At 49.8% G+C, this 14,117-nt stretch overlaps 1 protein-coding gene across 4 annotated transcripts in view; it reads right to left on the bottom strand.

Annotated features, from left to right (window-relative positions):
• adgrl1a (adhesion G protein-coupled receptor L1a) overlaps window positions 1-14,117 on the bottom strand; it is an 81,044-nt gene that overhangs the window by 20,265 nt on the left and 46,662 nt on the right. For 2 of the 4 annotated variants that reach the window (XM_037475574.2, XM_062565945.1), the window contains exons 4-6: window positions 13,408-13,517; window positions 7,404-7,418; window positions 47-254 (exon numbers count right to left, since the gene is read on the bottom strand). In XM_037475574.2, coding sequence (XP_037331471.2) covers window positions 47-254; window positions 7,404-7,418; window positions 13,408-13,517 — 333 coding nt within the window. Of the gene's footprint in view, window positions 1-46; window positions 255-2,725; window positions 4,884-7,403; window positions 7,419-13,407; window positions 13,518-14,117 lie in introns of those variants that run through there. The other 2 variants (XM_037475576.2, XM_062565944.1) reach the window with 2 other exon arrangements.

Below are 14,117 nucleotides of genomic sequence, written 5' to 3'. Positions count from 1 at the left end.
CAACAGATGCTATTTGATCATCCGGGACAGTGGGAGGCGCCCTCACTTGTAGGTGGTGGTGGCCCGGTTCTGTTTGAAGTCTTCCCAGGAGGCGTACTCATACAGCATGTCCGTTCGATAGGGGGTCCAGGGCATGACGTAGAGGCGGTCCCCAGACTGCAGGGGGTCCTTACACCACGCCCCCGCCTGGTGCTCCGCCTCTTGCAGAGAGCTGGCCGCCTGGAGCCGCAGCAGCGTGCCCGGGCACACAAAGACTGGAGCGTGTTCCAGCGGAGAGGAGCAGAAGAAGGGGAAAGAGGAAAAAAATGGAAAATTAAAAGAAGGCATTGTATAAATGAAAGAAATCATGTAGATGGCAGAGGGAGCCGGAGGGGAGGTGGGAAATAGCCAGAGACCATGAAATATAGAACAGAAGAGAAGGACATTTAGGAAACAGAACAAAGATGTGAGTAGATAAAGTAAGTTAAGGCATTAAAAAGAAGACAAAGAGTGGGAGGAGAATGGGAGCGAGCGTGGAGTGAAGAGAGCTACAATATCAGATGTAAACTAAAGCAGCCTATCTTAGTAGAACATCAGTATTGTGGCCGTAAAGCGTCTGGATATGATGAATGGGCTGCAACAGCGCCTTAGTTGAAGTCTCTAATCTAATTTATCATGGCCTACTTTTATTTGATTGTGCATTTTCTATTTCAAAGGCCTCGGCTACTGGGTGGTAAAGCGGTAATTGCGTAGCTTGTTTTATTAGGACGCAAATTTGGCTCTCAGTCAAAAGTAATGCCTTGAAGAAAAGAAAAAAGCATCCCTGGGTAAAGATGTGAGGCTGGCCGGGCCTCCCCTTCTTCCACACCCCGACACTCGGCTTCACACACCTACTCACACATACTCCGACACAAACAGCAGCCCCGACAGCAAACACCAAACAGATGCACACACAAAAACCCCTCAAACACAATCCGTATGCCGTACAAGGAAACACACACGCACACACAGAGGGTGTCTACTTTAGGCCGGTGGAGGTCATCGCTTTGGGACTGGTGTAAATTGGCTGCCGGACGCACTGTGTCCCTTTCTGACAGGAAGAATGCCCTGGGAACACTGGGCATGCCGGGTGATGTATGAGGAAAGCTGCTGGCATCCTCGCCACTGACGTCACAGTGATAGTGGCAACAGAGGGAAGAGAACAGCTGAGAAGTCTCCACATCTCCTCTGCCAACTTATTTACGTGGCTCTCTGGCTCGGGGTTGCGACAGAACCAGACACCTGCTGGTCAACCACATGATTGAACGTATCTCTGAACTAATTGGACACTGCAGGGGCAATAGGACACTGGATGAAATACGGCATACACGCACACACACACACACACACACATCCTTACACAACCTTCCCAATGCAGGATAGTACACGGCAATGCATGCGAAAGCTGACACACATGCGCACGCTGTCCCACAGTGACTGTTAAGGGTGATGGATCGGTGTGGGCTCAAACTGCCTTGAATATTGCATGGAGTCTGGAGCAGGAGGAGAATCACAATGGAGAGATGGAGCAGCTTCAGGCTTTTTGGAAAGCCAGCTTTCTCTTTCCGCTGCCCGTCGTGCTGTTGTTGTTAGTGGCTGGTGATCTGTGGTGCTGGGGCCACTTAGGAATCAGCCTGTTCGGTCTGAGGGGGTCCAACGGGGATTGAGGCCGGCAGCCAAACAGGCATCGAATCGAGCTCAGGCAAAAACAAACAGTCTGAAGTCAAACTCTTCACGGGGAGGAGGCTTGTCACGCTCCATTGTCGACCCAAAATGCTCCCAAAAAAACATGGATGCCTGAAGTGTTTGCTTGACAAATGTGGACATGAAATATTGGTGGGAGTAATGGTTAAATCTGTCACTTTCACAAAAAGCCGAACAGTATGAACACAGCTGCAAAAGACAAAACAAACGGAAGTTAGCACTGTGCTCCAAAGCATTTTACATAGCGGCTGTAAAGGGTGAGGTGTAACACTGCCTCCAAAGTACAATGCTACTGGAAATAGAAAAATAAACAACATGCAGGTAGGTGACCCATAAACAAAGCCGGGAACACTTTGCCTCAAGGTAGAATAAAGGACAAAGAAACACAACCATGCCGGCTGTTTCTCTGCAGTCGCAAGAATGCACGTCCAACCAAAGAAACGTAACTATTCATGTGGATGCCACCATTCCAGCTGATCTGCTTCCAGGATACAGGGCGCATGAGCTCTCAGCTAACCTTTTTCCCCATTCTGCTGGAATCATCCCAAAATGAATACAGACCATCCTTCATTTTAAATCTTAACTTATTGGTGTTAACTTCAGTATCATTAGTTAAAAATCCTTCTAAGATACCATAAATATAAATTGAAGATCAGTCCTGAGTACAGTACACCAAGGGATAACTTTCACACTGTGCTTATGCTACTTCACTGATGGCTGACCTTTTTATGCTAAATATAATTGATCAATTGATGCAATTCTGTAAATATACTTAGGTATATTATTTTAATACGCAATGATAATAGTCTTAGACAAAGAGACATAATGTGGCTATATCATGTAGTAAAGAGGCCAAGAACAAACTACAGTCTGCAACAACTGGTTGTCACTATAACAAAAATATAATTGCACCTAACCCCTTCAGGCCTGTCCTAAAATGGTAGCAGTCCGCACTCTAACTGGCTCATCATTACAACAACACTGCGGCACAGCACAGACCAACCTTCTGTGGCCTCCTCCTGCTGCTCCTGCTCCTAATCCGTGTTCCTCTGTGCCTCTCCCCTCCCGTACCGACCCTGCTGGCTCAGCACGCCTGGGCTATTCTAACGAGCCGGCCGTTGGGTGGGCCCCGCTGTTAAAGGAGCCCATGGAGCGGCCTCCGGGCTGCACAGACACACACACACACGCACGCACATACATACATACACACACACACAGGCCAAACAGTGGCCACGCTTCACACCCTGCAAACCCTGCCTAGGGGAGAGCAGGCTGGGGGGGGGGGGGCTCTTTCTGCCTCTCCTCCACTGTGCCTCGTTCTCTCTTCCCTGCTAACCGTGAAGGGCGATTATAGTGGAAGGAAGCAGCCAAACCCTAAGAGTAGTGATTCTAGTACGACTATTAAGACTATTATGAACACAGTGTGAATGAGGATTTAGGCAAAAAGGCATTAGACATTAGGCATACATCTTGAGATTAGGCATTATCCTTGTCTGGCTAGAGCAGGTTAGCTGGAGTAAGAGCCATCTGGGATCATGTGAGATAGTTAGATTAATAGATTAATTCAAACGTTGGTGTGCGTAGCGATTGCAGTAATTGAAGTGACTAGGCAGCATATTCATAACACTTCTTAACCTCACAAACTAGCCAGATGGCAAATGAAATTTACCTTATCAGGGATTAAAACCCAGGCTGTAGCTATCAGACTCTAGCATGCCAATTACTGCCATACATACAGGGAAATAATGCTGTAACAGTGGACCATTTATCTCCATAATCCCTTTCCCAGGCACAGGTCAGCTGTTACTTGTCAATATGAGGCTGCAAATGATTAAAGCGCCGGTACTTTTCAGAAAATGACAGTAAATATCTCCCCCGTTTTGCTGTAATTTTTGAGCGCTGACAGTGAGGGCTGACAGCTTCAGGCTAAATTTAGCCTTTTCACTTTGGTTGTCTCCTGCAATCCGTGGTGTTTTTATGTTTCGTATGACAGCGGCATGCTGATGGTTAATATAAGACTTTGATGATCTAAATACCCCCTGCCAATGGTTGGCAGCTGATTCTAAAGTGGTGTTGACGTGGTTGTTTGTGCTTTTTTTTTAATTGTTTTTTTTTCTTTGGTACAGGGATGTGAGAGCTCTTTTGGCCCGAGCCTCTGCCCAGTTCACAGTCATGGCCTGCTCACAGGACTGACTGCTGAGAACATGCTGCTCTAATTGAATCCCACACCTGTTACTGGCGGGTGCAGCGTGCAGGCAGCAGGGGGCAGAGTAGAGCATGGCGTCGATGCTGGACAGTTAATGGGCTTTAAGGGTTAGTGTGTGTGCATGAGTGTGCAGTTGGTCTCCTGACCGTATGTTGATATCCATTCATCCAGCCCATTAGTGTTTGTAGCCGTGGCTGCGTGTGTGTGTGTGTGTGTGTGTGTGTGTGTGTGTGTGTGTGTAGAGGTATAGAGATAAAAGGAAAGGGTGAAGGATGTGAGCTTGTTCTGTGTGTGCAAACAAGAAGAGAGAGAGGAATGAGTAAGAAAGAGTAAATAGGTTATTTCCTGTGAAATGAGAATTAGGAGTGTTAGGGTTGAACAATTGTGAGAGAGAGAGAGAGAGAGAGAGAAGAAAGAAATAAAGGAAACGGAAGGAGTTCCCATTGTGTTTCCGCTTCCTTTTAGACTACAAGGGGGTCAAGTCATGGGAGTAAAAACACAATACAGAACAAACAGCCGTGCAAAGACGTACAGACATACTCCCTTAGGACGCACACAAACTCTCTGACAATGCACATAGACACACACACACACACACACACACACACACACTGTCGAGACAGTGGAAGAGGCAGGTGTCAAACTGGCACCTTTATCAACCCAAACATTCTCCCCTGAGAATAACCTTCACTGAGACCAAAAGCCCGAAACAGCTCGAAATAACGCCCATTGAAAGCAAAGTCTTATCTGCGTTGGAGGGACTGTGACTCTGAGTGACAGGAAAGTTGGTTTTGACATGGCTGCGGATACAGTAAAGGACATGGGGGGCAATGGGGGAGGAGGGGTAGGGTGTGGTGTAAAATATGGACTACTGACTACTGCCCTTCCTCCCATCTCTGAATCAGGCCTCCAAAAGTCTCTCCATAAAGGCCCTGAAGCCAGTAGCTGGGATTCATATTCATGACCAGCTGCCTCCACCACCCCCCCCCCCCCCCCCACCCCGTGTTCTTCTGTTCGAACAATGCACCGACTTCTGCACGTACAGTCAATCCCCACCAGCACTCCTCCCTATCTCCCTGTGCCACTGCACGGGGTGTCTGCACCGCCTCGGTCACATGACTGCGCTTGTGTGTGGTGGGTCATCCCTAATGAGGCGATGCCGCCTGACTCATCGTCTCCATTTGAGGCTGCTCTCCCTTCCATGTGCAAGGAGAGAGATCTCTGTCTGTGTTTTCCTGTCACACGGTTTGTCACTCGTTCCCTCTCACTTTTCAAAAAATGTCACAGGTAGCGAGCCGCCGCGTGGGTTCCTGCGTCGCCGCCTGTTACTTTAGAAGCAAACAGACTTCGAGGTGAGAAAATTTAGCGGGCACTAGTTTGGTCCTGTCAGCAGTGATGAATGGAATACTGTAATGATGTGGGTAGTGCACTGTGCTAGACTGTCAGCAAAAACGGTGAGAAAGGGGACAGAAGGAGCGATGGGAGGAAGGCAGGCGGCTGACGCCGACATTGTCTTAAAATAGCCCAACAGTCGGCAGGTTGACAGAGTGTTGGACGTTCATTGAACAGGATCTCCTGCATGTGACGTCATCGCCATCGCGCGGTGCACGTCGTCCCAAATCCAAAATCTGCCGAGCAGCTAATCAATCAGTGAGAATCATTCTGACAGACACAGACAAGACACAGGTCTGGAATGTTAATTCAGCCATAAACATAGGGGGGAAATATGTATATAGCCAGCAGTGGAGGGATGGAGTAACAACAACAGACAGAGGAGAGGGGTTTTCATCTCAGTGTTAGTGTGAGGGACAGTAGTAAATAAAAATAACTAGTCGGGTGAGGTGGCGGCAGGAGGAGGAGGGCGTTTTGTTACTTGCTATCCCACAAAGGAAGAGTGAGCTAAAATGGCTGCTAGCGGTGGGGGGAAAATGTTAATGAAAATGGACACGACAACAGACAAAGGGGGACCATAAGCCATCAATGGCAACCTCTATAAGAGTTAATTCCTCCGACATATGGATGGGGCCAGACAGGGAAATGGCTGAGGCTGAGACAGATGTAAGTAGGGAGGGGGGGGGGGGGGGGGGGATCAGAGAGAGTTGAAGGGAGGGTGAAGACCTGAGAGAGGGACTTAAGGCTCATTGGGGCTCTGGCCCTGATGGCCACTTCTCCCACGGTGACCTTGGCTGTGGGTCAGCTCTATCTCTCCTCTTTTAGAAGCTAGTGATTGAGGTGCCATGCTGATTGGGACTCTTCAGGAGACCTGGTGGCGAGGCCCTGCTGTATCCGATTGGGCATTACGAGAAGCTGGAGCACTCCCCTGCAGGGGATACACCTCCCCGTCCCTCCCCCATTGCCTCCTCTCTCCTCCCCCTCTGGAGCCTCATTGAACACGCATGGAACCAGGAGGGATTGACTGATGTGGATGGGGTATGAAGGGGGGGGGGAGGGGGGTGTCACACAAGTTCACAGTGCATTTGCAATAAAGAGAGCAGAGACAAACAGAAGGAGAAGAGAGAAGGAGGAGGAAGAGGAGTGTAAGAGATGCTCAAAAGAGCCTGCAGCTGCTTGTGATGGCCAGATGTGATCTGAGAGATAAACCAATCAGAGGATGGCGAGAGAAAGGGAACAAGAGAAGAGGATGAGAAACTGAGACAAATAAGAAGCAAAGAGAAAAGGAGTTAGATGGAAGTGTGATTCATTGAAAAAGAAAGAGAAAGACAGAATGAGAGAAGGAGGACACCGAAGCACCTGGAAATGGGATACTGTGAAATGAAACTGAGAGACAATTTGGCCAGTTACTGAGTTATCCGAGAAAGCCCCCAAAAAAGGTGAGGAGGTACAATGCAGAGAAAAGGAGCAGCTGGGTAATAAGAGAGAGATCTTAGATCTGGAAGGGCAAATAAATCGCAAGAGCGAAATGAGCCGACAGATAATGAGAAATGTGAATTATTAGGAGTATGTGAGGCAACAGTGTGTGATAGTTTTGGAAAGACATGGAAAAGAAAGGGAGACATTTGCCATCCGTAAGATGATGAGAATGCATGTGGTGTGTACATTTAGGCTGAGATGCACTTGGTGCAGGAAAGGAATGACGCTAATCTCTCGTTTATCTCTCATAAACACTGTACCGCCCCCCCGCCCCCATCATCATGGTGCTCTTTTGTGAGTCTGTGTGCAAGTGTGTGTGTCTGCGTGCATGAGTGCAGGTCAGGCTGGTGTCATCAGAACCAAGGAGGAAATCTAGAAGGATTTTAGAGTTTTGGTTATAGTTTAAAGAGAGATAGAAAGACGAGGGCAGGGGAGGCGATTAGGGATCAAGAGAGAAAAGGGAGGGAAATCAACATCAAACATGACCACAACACAAGGTGCTGGGTTAGGGGGGGGGGGGGTATGGGAGGAGGAAGGGAGAAAAGGGAGGAGGAGAAGGGAGGAAGGGGCGAGCTGTGGTTGTTATGTTCATTGTGGTCTTTACCTTTTTGATCCACTTCTATTCAAGCATCGGAAAAAGGAGAAAGAAGGAGATAGAAAGATAAAAGAGGAAGACAGTGAAGAAGAGAGAGAGGGAAAGTGAAGAGAACGAAACAGGTGCAGGAAAAAAGAGAAAATTTAGATTAAATAAAACGCTGTCCTTTCTCTTTCTTACTCTGTCTCTTTTTAAAGCAAGTTATCTCTGTTATGGTTGGCTACTCAGAGAAAGGATGGCTCAAATGGAAAATGAGGAGGGGAAATGGCCTGACCTGGGTTTAAAACCATTACCATTTCAGATTTATTAATAATCCCCCAACATCACAATCCTCCCCCAACCACACACTCTCGACCCCACCTCCAGCCCTCTTATTGCCACATCCCACTTTCCCTTATGGCCGGAAAGTGCCGCTTCAGGAACCTATTGGAGAGAGAAACCGAGGGCGAGCCTCTTTGCGTTGTGGTCCTCTTCAGCTGTGGGAGCAAATAATGGGAAAAGTTGAGAAAAAGAGATGAGGGGATGGTAGATGGAAAGGTGAAGATGGGGATGTCTGAACCCCTCCCTCTCGAAGTACAGTCTGGGTTTACAATAGAGCGCCCCTTGGTCTAAAGGAAGCAGATATAGAAGGCAGCGAAAACACGACCCATCGACAGTCTAATCAATGGGGAGCTGCGGGTCTGCCTGACCGATGCTGGCTCATCAAAGAAAAAAGAGAACAAACAACAGGGGTAAGAGGCCGCTTGACGGTGTGGAACGCCTCAGAAACCCACAGAGGATCTAACGGACACGGTCTGGGAGGGGGTACCAGGGGGGAGACAAAGAGAGACGAGAGAGCATTGTCTAGAGCGAGCTCCTCACACGCAAATCAATAAGGTTGGTGCGTGGAGTCACAGAGATGGGCCTCACCGGCAGGTATGAGGCACGGCTCCCCCCCCCCCCCACCCACGGAGTCGCCTCCTGAGGGGAGGTCCGCCGAGGATCTCAGCCCCTCACGCCTCTCACGTAAAACGGCACGCGCCGCCGTTCACCCGTGTGTCCGCCGAAGGCGCCAGCGGTGGGCGAGTGGATCGTCCCGACAGGCGGCGCGCGCCCCTGCTGCGGGCGTGATTGGCATGTGTGTGTAGAGGGATGACTGATGTCCCCCGGGGAGCCCGATGAAATTGTCACGACACCTCGCAGAGTTATCCGCAAAGAATGAATAAAGTGTCTGTGTGGAGGGGGGGGGGAGAGAAATAGAGGAGCATGAGAGCCATGTAAAGAGAGGGGAGCGTTAGCGGGGACAGGGGGGGGGGGTGGCCTTACATCTTGCCAGCGATACAACAGACGCAGCGTCGGTATAAGCAGCACCACTGGTCGCTTATCATCCTGTGCCAAGATCAAACTAGACGGTCGCCTATTTTTCGGCGAAGGGGAGTAAACATGGCAAAGCTAGGGATGAGAGTCCTGTGAAGCCGGGGCAGGGGGCAAGAAAGCATTAAATCCTCGCCACCAACTGCGAGTGCAATCATTAGCTCTGAGATCAGGGAACGGCGGCACCGATCAGAGAGCGCCCTCCTTTCATCCTCGCTAAAACAACTGCGGGTGGACGCGGTCGGGGATTCGGGATTAAGCGGATCTCGTGAACATATGGTGCTTTTCACCAACTCATCTACTGACAGCAGAGCATGTCCACTTCATGCTAAGTGTTTACTGAAACTTCAAAAATGTTTCCCTGAACAGGAGAAAACGTGTGATGCACAGCCGTGACTTATAGAGAGAAAAAGGGAGAAAAACATGAATGAGAGAAAGAAAATGTCCTGAAGCAGAAAAGGAAGAAGAAGAATATCGATGGAAGACTGTTGACGAAGATCTTCGGCTCTGGGTTGACCTGAAAAATAGACACTAAGCGCACACACAAGATCAACACATATAGCGTATAAGGACACACACAGAGAAAAGAGACTCATCAAACTGTCCTCTCGGTGAGCAGGAGGTTAGTTTAAGGCCACCGTGGTTGTTTGTCTGATTCATTCAGCATTTCTTTTTCAGGGCCCTTTTGAGAAATAAACCACTGCCCTCCCTCCCCTTAATCACTCCGCTCAGCGCTCTCTACAACCCTATCAATTACTCCCACACTAATGAGTACAGCTAGAAACACACACACACACACACACACGTTGTTGTATTGCAAAACATCCTGAGCCTTGTCTGTCTCTTGCAGTGTTTAGAAAGTGTGTCCTTTCGAGCATCCTCCGTCTTCTTCCTTCCCCTTTGTCCTTTTCTCACTTTAAAATTGTCGCGGTGAAGAATCATCGCTTTCCTTCCCGCTGCTGAGCAAATCAGCCTAGTTCCCATTTGCCAAACATTTCTGAGCCCCACGTCTGAACGTGCCTCTAAACATTTTAATAGGAGAGTTTATTTTTCTCCCGCTGAGAACTTGTCACATTACAACGCCATTATTCCTTCCACTGACAAACTCTTCCCAACATGTCAACCATAATTTACAGCGGCTTAGTGTCCAGAAGGCGTCGTCTCATAAAGAATAGGCAGCGCTGAATACATTTGTGGGGGGGGGGGGGGAAGAATCAATTTCATGAAGAGAAATGGATGTATAAAGTGCAGGATATGGATTTACCTCTGGGGAATCTCCTCTGTATCACCTCGGTAGGCGCTCGTACTGGCAGCTCTTAAGCTACCTGCACTGTGCATATCAGCAAGAGGAATCGCAGCTGATAAAGTAGCAGAGGACACAACTCGAAGTCTAATGGCTCCGGCGCGGCCAGCGCGTGCAGGCCCGAGTGGAAAGCGTTAAGGAGTCAATAATGATGTAGTGCTGTGTCCCGGAGCGGGAGAAGGGGGGGGGGGGGGGGGGGGGGTGGCTGGTTTGGCGGCTGGGGCAGGTGGAGTTCTCTCGCCGGGTGGATTTCCTTTGACTCAGTGTACATCTGTGCTGAGACTGCGGTTGGAGGGTCTCCGCTGCAGTGAAACGCACGCCGTGGATCTGTGATGTCTTAATGTAACCCGGGAGTCTACAGCCGGCTGTGACAGTGCAAAATGAGAGTTGTGTTGAGCCGTTTTGTCTTGCTCTGTTCCGCCTGGCAAAAAACAATGCTTTGTGACGCGGAGGCCTCGCAGGGCTTTTTTGGCTCGATGAGATATGATTTGACTTGTTGGCGGATGTTGTATTTTGCCAAGGCAATCCCACGCACTGCAACAAACACCCGCGCTCAGGACCCGTTTTGGAGCTCAGCTGAAAGACATGTGAGTGTGTGTGTGTGTGTGTGTGTGTGTGTGTCAACTCGGCTCTGGCTGTCACCTCTCCGTTTCAGGTGACTGGTAACATGGTGACACGCACACAGAGGACCCTGTCAGGAGTCAACATCACACGCAGACATCATCAACGTGGCCGCACACCATCTCGGCTGCTGTGACACGCAACCTCAACACATCATCTCTCTTTTGTTCACCTTTTTTTTTCTTTTTTTTTTTTTTTTGTCGAGACCACCGATGAAAAACATGCGGCGGCCTTGGGTGATGCCAGAGGGCCCGGCGTTCCCAGCCAGACGTGAACGATGGGGCATTACCAGAGCGATTAGTAGCAGCAAATTCAATTAATCTTGACAAATCTCTGCTGAGGCAGAACTGAAAAGAGCTACGCGCCCCCCCCACCCCCCCCTCTCCTGGTAATTAAAAGTGGCCGAGTGGAGAGGCGTGCGGTGCGGCGGTGACTAGGTTTTGGGACAGGACGGTTTCAGCTCCGAGTCTCAACGTGTCGAGTCGTACTTACTTTGTGAAATGGGAACAAACGCGTGGTACGAGCTGTGTGCCCTCTGGTGTGTGGGCACTTGTTTTCTAGTCGTGGGTGTGTGAGTGTGAGTGAGTGAGTTGCTTGGGAGGAGAGTGGCAGCTGACATGGGTAATTGGCTCTTCTTTGTCACCTCGGACAGGCAGGACTTTTCATCATGGAGGGATCAGCGTTCAATTTTCTAAGCAGCAAAGCACCTCAATCATAAATGGGGTTTTCTTTTTAAACAGGGTGGGGAAAAATGCAAGTCAGCAGCTATTTAACCATCCCTTTGATTGCCTCGCAGAGAGAGAGAAAAGGCTCCCTCGTGCAGTCAGGAGGGGGGAGAAAATAAGGTTAAAATGCACGAGGGGAGAAGGCAGGGACAACCTCCATGACAGGACACCAGGCTACAGACAACAACTGGTCTAACAACCTGAGGGGAGCTTGGAGAGGGTCAGTCTGACTGCAACTAACATTGACTCAGAGACAGGTGTAGAGGGCAGATTAGACTTGAGACGAACACTTGCTGCCACTTACGTCCACAGTAAAGAATAATTCCCAATGGAAAGACAACTCAGCTGACTTCTCATCTGTGACTGTGGCTGCAATCTGACTCAACAAAGACTCCCAAAAGGTAAAACCAAGTCCACAAAAGCACAGAGCAGAGGAAGGTCAAAGATTGAAAGAGGTGCTTGGAAGTCTCTCTGAGCTTCTCCATCCGAGCTGGATGGTTGGACATTTGAATATTTGTCCCACCTGTAAAAGAAAAATAAAGACAGAGAAAGTGCAAGACTGAAAAGAATGAGAATATAATGTTGCGAGTTAGATAAACAGAGCACAATAGAAGAAGAATGAGATCATTTGTGGTGGCGGCTGAAGATTAAAGACCTCAACGTGTAGGCGGGAGGTGAAATACAGATAAGCAGAATATAGAAAGAGAGGAAAAGTGGTGATATTGACTGAGAGACCTCAGTGAGCAGAAACAAGATGGAGCAGAAGAAGAAGAGAATAAAGGTTAGCGCCTCTGCGACAACTCTGAACCGGTGGCTCGCCACGGCATCCGCGCCTGAGGAAAGAGCAGAGAGAATCACCCCATATCCCCAACGTAATCAATCAAACAGCCCCCCCCCCTCGCTCCACAAAGACCCGTATCTTGCATTATTCCCACCACCCAAACACCCTCAATCGTCCTTGCACCCCTTTCCCTTCCAATTCTGCTTCTGTCTGCCCCTCCCCTCCAACCAGGTGATCCTGCACAGTGAGAGGGGAGCGGGGGACGGGGGGGGGGGGGGGGAGATCAATGCTGAGAGTAATAATGGGGGGGGGGAACTGAGCAGAGATTTTCACATGGACGAGAATCAGCACAGCGCCATATGATTCTTTGTGACTCTGCTGCCTCGGCTGCGTGAGCGTGCTTCGGTCCGTGTGTGCGCGTCTGATCAGGGGAAGAAGAATGAGAGCAGCCGTGTGTCCCCCCTTTTTACAAGCGCGAGGTAGACTCGCCACAGTGCCGAGTATAAGTCAGCCGTTACCATGGGGACATTAAAATGTGTGGCGCTCCAGGTCATGTGGTCTAAAATAAGCCCTTTTTCTGTTTGTGTTAACGTTCCTATTGCAGCACAAGCGCGACGCCCCCTGCCTCCCAGTCTCACAGCGCCTAATTTTAATTTTTATTGGAAATCAGAGGGACAGCAAAGGTGTTTGGCACCTGATAAACTCAGTTGTGGGCCCCTGGGTCAATCAATGTGTGAGTGTGCGTTACACCGTTGTGATCCCCGGCAAGGGCTGAAACCGCGTCTGCAGTGGGTCCGAGTGAAGTGCTTATCAGACCCCGTGTTTCCTTCCCCCACGTGAAAATCCCTCTCAGCCACTGTTGCGTTGCTCTGTCGTTGAGGAAAAAAGGTTTTAGCGCTCGGTGCGTGCGTGTCCGTGCATTGTAAGTGTGTGAGGGAGGAAGAAGAGAGAGATGGGGAGAGAGAGAGAGAGAGAGAGACAGCTGGAGAGACTGAAAGCGGGTGAGGATGGCCGTCGAGATCGTGTTCTGTTTTGCACGTGTGGAAAAAAAAAAAAGCCTGTGTGCACGTGTAGGTGTAAGGATTGTAAGGATTGGGGCGGTTGAAAAAGGGGGTAGGAGGCTCTGGTTGTGGCGGAAGGGGGGGATGGTAGAGGTGATGGCTGGAGTGAGGGTGTTGGGGAGGTGGGGGGGGGGGGGGGGGGGGGGGGTGGCAGGGTCTCAGTACTCACTGTAGGGGACGCACTCATACTGGATCTCCAGATACTTGTAGGTCCCTGGGCAGGGGTCTGGGAACACATCGGACCCCGCTACCACCACACACTGGGTGCGGTTATTACACCTGTGAGGGCAGACAGACGGGGGGGGGGGGGGGGGGGGAGGGAGAAAGAGAGAGAGATTGGAGGAAGTAAGTGATGCCGTATAAAAAATACAAAATGACGAGTGCCATTGAAAGAAAGACGAAGAGGAGCGAGTGCAGAAAAAAAAGAACCTCTTCAGGCTCTGAAAGACGTGCAGAACGGTAGGGAAGGGAGTAATTTCACACTAGACTAGATCATGTGACAGCTGCACCAGCCGAGGGGAGGTGGGAAACATAGAGGGAGCGAGGGAGTGAGGGAGAGAGGGATGAAGGATAGAGAAGGAGAGGGGGAGAGAGCCAGGGAGAGGGCGGGTGACGTAAGAGGCCCTTCTCCTGGGGGATGTGAGTGAGAGCAATTAGAGGTGAGAGAAGAGGGAAGGACGCAAGGGGCTAAGTCAAATACTCCATCCTCACACAGACAAGGAAAACATTCATAAGCACGTGAGACCTATATCGAGGCTGCACCGCTGCACGGCTTTTCACGTTTAAACACCCAGAGAAACTCCCAGATGAAAAGATGCACACACACAAACATGAGGAAAATCCTTCCCTATCAAGCTTTTAGCATTTCTCTCCTGCACA

This window comes from Pungitius pungitius, chromosome 12 (assembly GCF_949316345.1).
Source record: "Pungitius pungitius chromosome 12, fPunPun2.1, whole genome shotgun sequence".
Classification (NCBI taxonomy): Eukaryota; Metazoa; Chordata; class Actinopteri; order Perciformes; family Gasterosteidae; genus Pungitius; species Pungitius pungitius.
This window is presented reverse-complemented; position numbering and strand designations above follow the sequence as displayed.